This window comes from Oreochromis aureus, linkage group 4 (genome assembly GCF_013358895.1).
Source record: "Oreochromis aureus strain Israel breed Guangdong linkage group 4, ZZ_aureus, whole genome shotgun sequence".
NCBI classification, from domain to species: domain Eukaryota; kingdom Metazoa; phylum Chordata; class Actinopteri; order Cichliformes; family Cichlidae; genus Oreochromis; species Oreochromis aureus.
In genome coordinates, this window is record NC_052945.1 from 2,077,252 (window position 1) to 2,087,500 (window position 10,249).

General features: G+C 46.7%; 1 protein-coding gene across 1 annotated transcript; it reads left to right on the plus strand.

Annotated features, from left to right (window-relative positions):
• The first annotated feature begins 16 nt into the window (after nucleotides 1–16).
• Nucleotides 17–7,426, plus strand: spns1 (spinster homolog 1 (Drosophila)). Its single transcript, XM_031737707.2, has 13 exons — nucleotides 17–253; nucleotides 2,409–2,627; nucleotides 2,827–2,892; nucleotides 3,262–3,398; nucleotides 3,485–3,636; nucleotides 4,122–4,188; nucleotides 4,277–4,419; nucleotides 5,295–5,447; nucleotides 5,567–5,756; nucleotides 5,977–6,042; nucleotides 6,296–6,394; nucleotides 6,490–6,658; nucleotides 6,764–7,426. The coding sequence occupies exons 2-13, from the start codon at nucleotides 2,417–2,419 to the stop codon at nucleotides 6,829–6,831; spliced, it is 1,521 nt and encodes a 506-aa protein (XP_031593567.1). The 5' UTR covers nucleotides 17–253; nucleotides 2,409–2,416; the 3' UTR covers nucleotides 6,832–7,426.
• The last annotated feature ends 2,823 nt before the right edge of the window (nucleotides 7,427–10,249 follow it).

Here is a 10,249-nt window from a genome sequence, read left to right on the forward strand (position 1 = left end):
GTAAGTGGGTCATGGCGTCATGTGAGCGGAAGTGGCCGTCAGAGGTGTCATGGCGCCGGGAAAGAAGCGTCTATTCTGGAGCGTCGGGCTGTAAACGCTTCGTTGGCGTTAACGTCTCTAATCCGGCGCACGGCTCGTGTTTCTGTGTGACGGCGTCAGGATGGAGTCTGTCACGAGCTCTTAGCTTTGTGAGAGGAAGTAAAGATTTGGAGCAGAGAAGAAGAAGAAGCGCCAGCCTGACTCATCCTCACAGGTAAACAACAACAGCGGGCCCACAGACCTGCTCTGCAGAGGTCCATTTAAAAAACAGCGAATTTAGGGTGGCTTTGGTTTTCCTTTGGATTTGGAGATAATTTGATTTTTCTGCTCCTGACTCGTTTATCGACGCTGACCACTCGGTGATTTGCTTAAAGAAGCCTTCAAGAACTTATCATTTAATCTCCGCTAAAACAAAACGCGTTTAAAAATGTAATCAAATGTTAACCGAATTTATCAGCAGAGGTTTAAAATGTGCTCTGAAAAATCTCCGCTCATAAAAAAAGTAACATAAAAGTTTGCTCTAAAGAAAAATCAAAAAAACTAATTTTTTGCATGTTTTGCTTTGCTGCGCTGCTTAGCTGTACCTACATTTCCTAACTCTGTAATAAAACAGCCGAATTTACCGCAACACGCATTAAAAGGTATTAAACCACATTTCAGGTCAATATAATTAACTGTTATTATCTTTGATGGCAGAACAAACACAGCTGTGATGATTACGAATCGAGTTTAAAGACCTTTAATCCTCTTTCAGCCTTTTAAAAGTAAAATTCCTAACTGGGAACATTTTGAATGGAGATCGGAGCACAGTTTTAACACAGTTTAAACATTAATATTGAATTTATGTCAAGTTCCTGAGAACGTGTTAAGGCTGAATGACGTTTATTAGCAAAATAGAAAAAGTGTGAGACATTTGAATGGAGTTTGGTGCTGTGCTCTCTCTCCTTTAACCTCGTCAGCTGCTGCCTTGTTTAAACAGCCTTTTGTTTACTTGTGCACGAGTGCAGAGCAACAGCAACGCCCTGGTATTGATGAGGATTCAATCCACTGATCAATAAGATGAGATTGCAAAGGGGCAAAGGGTCACCTGGATGTGGCTTATCTTTATTGGAGTCACTTAACAGGAACATTTCCTTCTGTATGAAAGCAAAACATCAGCCTGAATCAGATCTGAGCTCATTTAAGAGCAGTAAGGATGGACGAGTCCAGGGTGGTGGTTGGTGCTCAGTAGCTGGACTGTTTCAGTTTATTTGCATGTAATTATAGTCATAAAGCCAGCATTCAGTTCCACTCCTCTGATGTCTAAGTGCCTTTATTTGAGCAGAGGGAGAGATGAACCACCTCAGAGTCGCACTTTTAATTCAATAAAGTCAAAACAAAAAGAAAGAAAAGAGCCGCGGAGCGTTTGATGTTCACCGCGTCAGCAGATTGTCCTCGTGTAGAGCGTCACATGGCCGTGGTTTCACTCGGTCAGCTTCTCCTTTCTCCACTTCTTCCTCTTCTCCTGCCTTCATCCTCGGAGCTCCTGCAGAGCTTTCTGCTGCCAGAGGAGGTTTGCGAGTACCGCGTCATGTGTTTCAAGAACCCCACCAGCAAACTGGATTTTCCAGCCACTTTTCAACGTTCACCTCCTCTGCGTGTGGAAACATGAACACCACCATTTACACAAACTTCATATGGAACTGAAAAACAACAACGTCTCAAAAAGAAACCACTGAAATCAGTCAGCCAGCTGTTTCACCTCTGCTTCTTTGAAGACGCGTTTGCACTTTTAGGCTTCATACACATATTAACTGTATTCATGTAGTTCTTCTCTGTAAGCAGTATAACTACCAAAGAAGGAAGAACATCATGTTCGATGAGCTGTTAATGGAAAGCAAACATTTCACACTCGCTGTTGCGTGACTCTGTGTTGTCACTTCCTGCTGTCTGCTGCAGGTGAGCGATGTCTCGATATCAGTTTGGATCCGTTTGCAAACTTGTCAAACTTGTCAGTTTTCTTACATTACGTCTCCCCTAACTGCTAAAGAATCCTTCCAACAAATTCCCAAATGCATATCCATAACCGCTGATAGGTCAGGTTAAGCCACGCCTCGTGTAATTCTGTTCAGACCTTTTTGAGTAATACTGCTTACAGACAGGATATTAAGTCGGGTAAAAACATGCTCCGAGCACTGCTGACGATGCTTGGTCACATGACTCCAGGTCACACGTGTTTGAGCGATCCTGCTAACAAACGGACTGAACCACCGGTAGAAGGAGGATTTAGTGAAGTGTCCGTCTGGCAGAGGACCCAGAACGGGGCCCTGTGGACCCCCGCAGGTCAGCGCGGCGGATCAGTGAGTAATAACTATCTGATGTCTTTCCAGCGGCGGCCATGTCTCGAGGCGAGCCGACGTCAGACTCTGCTCCGTTCTTCTCCTCTGACAGCGAGGCGGAAGGTCCGGAGGATCAGGGCACCGCGACGGCCAATCAGCAGCCAGATGAGGAGTCGCCCAGCGGGGTGTCCAGAGGCCGGGCGTTGGTGATCGTCTTTGTCCTCTGCTACATCAACCTGCTCAACTACATGGACAGGTTCACCGTGGCAGGTACGCTGCTGCTGGGGAAGTTTGTTCACATTCACGTGTTTGACACAAACGGGCGACAATAACGAAGCGATGCGTGAAAAGATTCACGTGTTGGTGCAACGCGTGCATGGAAGTTATTTCTGTAACACCTGCTTCTGATGCCAGAGGTGCAGGTGAGTGAAATATGAGTGAAGTAAATGACGTTTGTTTTGTCCACCAGGTGTTCTCCCTGACATAGAGCACTACTTTGGGATCAACGACACAGAGTCTGGCTTACTTCAAACAGGTAAGAAGGAGAACTCCAATACCTCAACACGTAGCAGGACGTTTGTTTCAAGAAAAGAGAGTTTTCTTTCCGTTTTCAGCACAAGTGCAGACAAACACGATGGTTACGGTCACGTGCTGCGTCACTGACCGTCAGACTAAAGAATTTGTGCACGTTGGTGGAAGTGGTCTTCATGTTGGAACCATAAACTAACCTAAATACAAACTTTCTCGAGTGTACCTGTGCTGTAGGACAGGTTTTTTCTGTCTCACAGTTACTGGTAAATACTGACTGCAGTCACATGACCACAGGTGTTCTTTGGTCACATTTTCAGGTGTTTCACTTCCTGACTCCAGCTCTCAGAATGCTCACCTTTGCGCTTCCTTCCAGTTTTTATCTGCAGTTACATGTTCCTGGCTCCTGTGTTTGGTTACCTGGGCGACAGGTACAACAGGAAGTACATCATGAGCGGCGGCATAACGTTCTGGTCGCTGGTGACGCTCGCCAGCTCCTACACGCCCAAAGAGGTGAGAGAAATGTTTGACCTCGGGAGGAGAACGTTTGTGAAGCGAGGTTTGAATGTCCCACAAACACGCGTGTTCTCCTGCCGCAGCACTTCTGGGCGCTGCTGCTGACTCGAGGCCTGGTCGGCGTCGGCGAGGCCAGCTACTCCACCATCGCCCCGACCATCATCGCCGACCTCTACGTGAAGGGCAAGAGGACCAACATGCTCTCCATCTTTTATTTTGCCATCCCTGTCGGCAGGTAGCTGCAGATGTGTTAACTTTAACCTTCACTCGACATTTTTACCGATTATCCAGAAAGTTTGGTGAAGCTGTGAAACACAAGGAACAAAAAGTCCAAAGTAAAAACTCAAACTTATAACTAAATTATCTAAATTGAATAATTCATTATTAATATTATTGATATTTATTAAATAACACCTGAAAAATCCATGAATGGTTCCATACCATTAAATTTCTCTCGTTGCTTTTGTTAGTACATTTATTATTATTAATCATCATTATTGATATTAATTAAATATTCAGTTTTCAGTGTTCTGTTTGTATCATTCCACAATTTTTGCTTTAAAAGAATAAAAATATTTCATTATGTGGTTAGCATGAATGAACTTCCTGTTGCCACATTGTGTCTTTATTATTTTGTCCCCCTGCTGAGGAGCTGGGAGTTTTCATTGTCACACAGGAAGTGTGAATAGCTGACCTCTCTTTGTCTCTTCCTCCCGTCAGCGGTCTCGGATACATCGTCGGCTCGCAGGTCAGCAGCAGGGCGAAGGACTGGCACTGGGCGCTGCGGGTGAGCCAGACAAACATCTGCTGCAGCTGTGTGGTCTCCAGCTGTTTCCCCCAGCTGATGAGCGTTTGCGTTGTCCTTCCTCCTTCAGGTGACTCCGGGTTTGGGGCTGATCGCCGTGCTGCTGCTGCTGTTTGTGGTGAAGGAGCCGAAACGAGGAGCCGTCGAGGCCCGACCCGAGAATCACCTGCATCAGACCAGCTGGGTCGCCGACCTGCGTGACCTCAGCAAGAAGTAGGTCACCGCTCTGGCCTCAGTTATTACCGCTTACTTCTAGGCTCGGAAAATAAAGTTGCGTTTGACAGAGTCTCCATCAGTGATCACAGCATCTGCATCCATCAGTCAGAAACATGCATACATACTGCAGTGAGCTGCTCTCTAACACACACACACACAAACTGCAGGCTCTGAATATCCCGACAACGACTCAGTGCGAAGCTGCAGTCCTGATGGGAGGGGAAGGTTCTGCTCTGCTGTTCATGGGCTAAACAAGGACACACACAGCTCATTTCAGTAATGACTGACTCAAACTACCAAACGCAAATGACCAGGTCAAAAATGAGCAAACGCCATGAGGGCGTGAGTAATTGTGTAATTGCAGGTTTTAAATATGCAGTTCCCTCTGAACACAGGGTGGCAGCTCAGGCAGAAGGACAGCTGAGTCATGCTTCTGATAGGAGGGTGAAGTCTTCGTTGTCACACAAAGTCTTGTTGTGTGTGCGCACTGCTGAGGAGAAGCACACAGATGCTGTCTGCTTTATGGGCCGATCTGTGCAAACTCACCCACTCACTGGGTTTAATAATAACTCTGCTCCCTCCGATGGGAGCAGTGCTGTAATACTGGGATATGTGGGACTCTGAGGATGAGGAGTCAGGGAAGGGTTAGAGGGCAGAGGAAGAGCTTTGGTGTCACGTTCACAGTTCTCAGACATCCACACACCACAAAGGTCAGAAAACCATGTTTGTATGATTCATTTAAATACTCTCCTCCCCCCAAAACAGCTGAGCCCACGCCGTTCTGTCACGGCGCCTCTTTGGTAAAGGCATACCGTAGTTTTTAATCTTTAATGCTTTGACGTTCAGCTGATTTCCATCTCTCTCCTCCGCAGCTGCAGCTTCATGTTGTCCACGTTCGGCTTCACGGCCGTGGCGTTTGTGACGGGCTCTCTGGCTCTCTGGGCGCCAACGTTCCTCTTCAGAGCGGCCGTCTTCAACGGGGAGAGGGCGCCCTGCATGGAGGCTCACTGCGAGTCCTCAGACAGGTAAACGTGACTCTACACCTGAGGCAGGTGGTAGCCTCAGGGCGGGCGTTTACTCGTTAAACTCGACCTCGATGGAGGAACGCAGCATTCTGATGGTTTGGGGTTTTTTTCTCCCCAAGTCTGATTTTTGGGGCCATCACCTGCATCACCGGCGTGCTGGGCGTGGCCAGCGGCGTGCAGGTGAGCCGGCAGCTGAGGAAGAAGACGGCCCGAGCCGACCCGCTGGTCTGTGCCGCCGGCCTGCTCCTCTGTGCACCGTTCCTCTACCTCGCCATCATGTTCGCCCAGGCGAGCACTGTCGCCACATACGTGAGTCCTGCATAGAATCGCAGCCATCCATCCATCCACGCACCCGTCACCATTTAACGCCCAGCCTCCATACATGCATCCATGCGGGCAGTCAGAGGGTCATGGAAGGTGTCAGTGTTTGAGTTTCAGCATTAATCATGACACAAAGATGGCTGACACACCTTTAGAATAACTCCACCTGCTGCTTGTTCGTTGATATCTTTTCTGTTCGTCCCTCCAGGTCTTCATTTTCTTCGGGGAGACGTTCCTGTCCATGAACTGGGCCATCGTGGCTGATATTCTTCTGGTGAGAGTCACAGATGTCTCCTGTTGGACTCGAACACAAACTTCCTGATTACTTACAGATAGCTCGTGATGGGTACATGACGCCTCGCTGTGTCGAGATTGGATTTGGAAAAAAATAAAAAATAATTGAAAGCAACCAAATTAATTTGATTACAGCTAAATGTGATTGGTTGATCAGAATATCAAGTGCAGAATTTACAAAAATGTAGAAAGTGAAGATTTAGACGACGAGTGATTCTCCGTCTCTGTTTCAGTACGTAGTCGTCCCCACTCGACGCTCCACGGCCGAGGCGCTGCAGATCGTCGTGTCTCACCTGCTGGGAGACGCAGGAAGTCCCTACCTGATAGGAGTGGTACGTCCAGACACACACACACACACACGCTGTTGTTGCTGACTGATGATCGACGTCCATCTTGAACGTTGGCCCCTCCTCTTCCTGTGTGTCAGATCTCCGACTCTCTGAGGAAGAACGACTCCTTCCTGTGGCAGTTTCGATCTCTGCAGTACTCCATGCTGCTCTGCGCCTTTGTGGCTGTGGTGGGCGGAGCTTTCTTCCTCGCCACCGCAGTCTACATCGAAAGAGACCGCGAGCGAGCCGAGAACTACGCCCCCACAGGTGAGACGCCCCAATGTGTTTTGCTTGCAGCTGATTGGAGGTGAAATTGTGACATCATTTCTGCTGTGACTCCTAACACTCGTCGTGTTTGTTTGTTTTTAACAGATGAGCCGATTGTGGTGCCGAAAAGCGGGCGCTCCACCCGGGTTCCGGTGTCCAGCGTCCTGATCTGAGGAACCTGGCGGAGGTTCTTCTCCACCTGCAGCTGGTTGTGTCTCACCTGTCGGGGCCGCTGACTCTCTGCCGTGCAGAAACGCTTCAGGACACTTTTTATTTTTGCAGATTTTATTACTTTTTATAACCTTTTCTGCCAGGAAGGCTTGAGGAGAGCGTGTTCTTTAGCTCGCCTCTCGGCTCGGCGGCCACGTTTCAGAGCGCGTACGGCGTCCAGACTCGACCGAAGCTGCTCTGTGGACTTTACTGACCCCACTGTCATCAGTCAGCAGCTGTTTTAGTTAGAACACTAACTCTCTCCTGTTTCCTTCAGCGCCTCGACCGTTTCACCTCTCATGGTTTTAAAGAGCCTCTATTTGAATCCCATGTCAGCCCCCGACCCCAGGCCTGACCCCTGACCCCTGACCCCATCCCTGAACACTGCAAACATGTAATTTTCAGTTTTATGAAATGTTTTTATTACATTTTCCTTCCAACACGACTGACTGACACATGAAACCCCCCCCCCCCCCAGAGGAAACGGCTTTTCACTGAATGTTAACCTCGAATAATTTTAAATTTTTATTCTGAATTAATAAATGAAAATGAACCTGCTGTTTGTGTCTGTTTACGATGGAAATGTTTATGATCACAGCTGTGTCGATGTTCTGATAATTCATTTAACAATCAATGAATACGTGTATACGTATACGTGTGTATATACGTGTATATACAAGAAACATCCACGAATACATCACGAAGATGGCCCCAACTGACAGCGTGCTCAGTGAATACCTCAGGCAGCAGAAACCCAAGAAAGAGGAGGGAGATGAGGAACCATCATGGAAGGACAGGCCCCTGCACGGTATGTACCACCGGCAGATAGAGGAGGTGGCTGATATCCAGAAATCCTACCAGTGGCTGGACAAAGCTGGACTGAAAGACAGCACAGAGGCACTAATCATGGCAGCACAAGAACAAGCTCTGAGTACAAGATCCATAGAGGCTGGGGTCTATCACACCAGGCAAGACCCCAGGTGCAGGCTGTGTAAAGATGCCCCTGAGACAATCCAGCACATAACAGCAGGGTGCAAGATGCTAGCAGGCAAGGCATACATGGGCGCCATAACCAAGTGGCCGGCATAGTGTACAGGAACATCTGTGCGAGTATAACCTGGAAGTCCCGAGGTCAAAATGGGAGATGCCCCCAAGGGTGGTGGAGAATGACCGAGCTAAGATCCTGTGGGACTTCCAGATGCAGACGGACAAAATGGTGGTGGCTAACCAACCGGACATAGTGGTGGTAGACAAACAGAAGAAAGGCGGCTGTAGTGATCGATGTAGCGGTTCGAATGACAGCAATATCAGGAAGAAGGAACACGAGAAGCTGGAGAAATATCAAGGGCTCAGAGAAGAGCTCGAGAGGATGTGGAGGGTGAAGGTAACGGTGGTCCCCGTGGTAATCGGAGCACTAGGTGCGGTGACTCCCAAGCTAGGCGAGTGGCTCCAGCAGATCCCGGGAACAACATCGGAGATCTCTGTCCAGAAGAGCGCAGTCCTGGGAACAGCTAAGATACTGCATGAGGACCCTCAAGCTCCCAGGCCTCTGGTAGAGGACCCGAGCTTGAAGGATAAACCGCCCGTAGGGGCGTGCTGGGTGTTTTTATATATATATATATATATATATATATAGTTATATAAATGAATGAGTTAATTTACAATAAAAATGATAAATGTTTGTGTCACATAATTTAAAGTCCACAATAATAAAAAAATAATAAAAAAGTTTTAGATAAATAAAAATAATATTTGTATATTACAGTTAAATTATTGTTAAAATAATTTTATATTAATAAACTACTACAGTCATTATTTTATTAAAATGTTTTTAGTGTTAAATATAGCAGCTTTAATTACATTATTGTTAAATTACATATTAAAACTGATCAATATGTTAGAATGACTTTTAAAAAGTATCAAATTAGCTAAATGTAATTTTATTTTATATAATGTCAAAAGTGGAAAAAATGTTTTGTTTTGACCAAAACAATCAAAACGTTTTTATATGTTTTTGTAACATTTAAAAAAATATCTTTATCAAAGTCTAAATGAATTTCTGTGACGTCACAAAATGACCAGAAATATGTTTTAAATTTGATTTTTGACTCTTGACTTTGTATTACAAAGTTTTGTCGTTCAACTGTTTACAACAAAATGTTATTGATTTAATTTTGCATCAGTTCAAATATATGAAAATATGTTTAAATGTGCCTGAAGCTGTTTGCGTGTTTGACGTATGGTGAGTTATATTAGTAATTATAGAAATATGATTGTTAAATTATTAGTCTGAATGTCCAGTCAGCACCTGTTACCTGTTCAGTCACCTGACCAGCACCAGGTCTCCATGGTAACACAGCAGGGAGTTTAAATCCTCCACATCCACCACCACGACGTGGAGGATGCAGGCGGAGTTCTGGGCCTGCTCCACCTGCTGCCACAGGAAACAGTCAATGGTGCCGTTACCGTACAGATGGGCTCACGCAGGCAACCCAGCCCGCCGTGGACACGCCCACCGCCGCCTGATGGTTGGTTAAAAACTTGGAGCTTCACATGGACAGATCCACAGAGGACCATGATGTGACCGAGGTTTTCACCTCTGATCACAAGGTTCATAAAAATGTTTAGACTTGTATTCCTATTTTCAAAGGTTCGAGAGAGCGGTTTCACGCTGAGGCTGTTCCTTCATTATTTAACGATAAATAAAACGAGTAAAGGATCTGGAGCTGAGTGTTGAACATGTGTTTGGTGAACGTTCACTGAAACTCTCATCGTGCTGGTGAAGGTGATGGAGGTCATCATCAGACCCAAAAAGCGAACGGGTCAGAGACAGAGCAGAAACTTCAGTGGCCACGTCATCCAGATGTTCCCCAAAGCTGAGGGTCGACCCTTCAGTCACATCTGACTCGTTCACAGCTCCTGTGTTGGCTGCAGATGTGTCAGAACGTATTTACCTCCCTCCTGCTGACAGCGTGCTGCTGCCCAGGCTGCAGGCAGTTCTCTGCTAGTTCTGTAAATCCACCGATGTGTCCGAAACACAGCCAGCTCGTGAAGTTTTAGAAGTCTTTATTGTGCAGGGACGGTAAGAAACGAGAGCTGGAGGCTGATTTCCACCTGCGGTCTGTGGACAGATGAGGCAGAGGTCCAATCAGCTGTGACAAACACGACAAATCCCCCCGAAAACCCTTCGATCACAGCCCACACAGAAACCCAGAGCCCAGCCACACATCTCAATATCTGATTGTTTCTGCTGAAAGCTTCCAGCTGTTTGACCCAAACATCTCCTCGTCTGTGTTTAAGGCCCTGCAGAAGTTTAACCGTTCATGTAATCGCTGGGATAGAAGAACAGGAAATGCTGCTGTAGTGAAAACAAGAACTGTT

What these genes read in the sequence shown, in the direction of transcription:
- spns1 (XM_031737707.2), top strand. Translation starts at nt 2,417, where the DNA reads ATGTCTCGAGGCGAGCCGACGTCAGACTCTGCTCCGTTCTTCTCCTCT. An exon ending in TTTGCCATCCCTGTCGGCAG is followed by an intron (nt 3,637 to 4,121) that starts GTAGCTGCAGAT and finishes TCCTCCCGTCAG; the next exon opens with CGGTCTCGGATACATCGTCG. An exon ending in GTCCCTACCTGATAGGAGTG is followed by an intron (nt 6,395 to 6,489) that starts GTACGTCCAGAC and finishes CCTGTGTGTCAG; the next exon opens with ATCTCCGACTCTCTGAGGAA.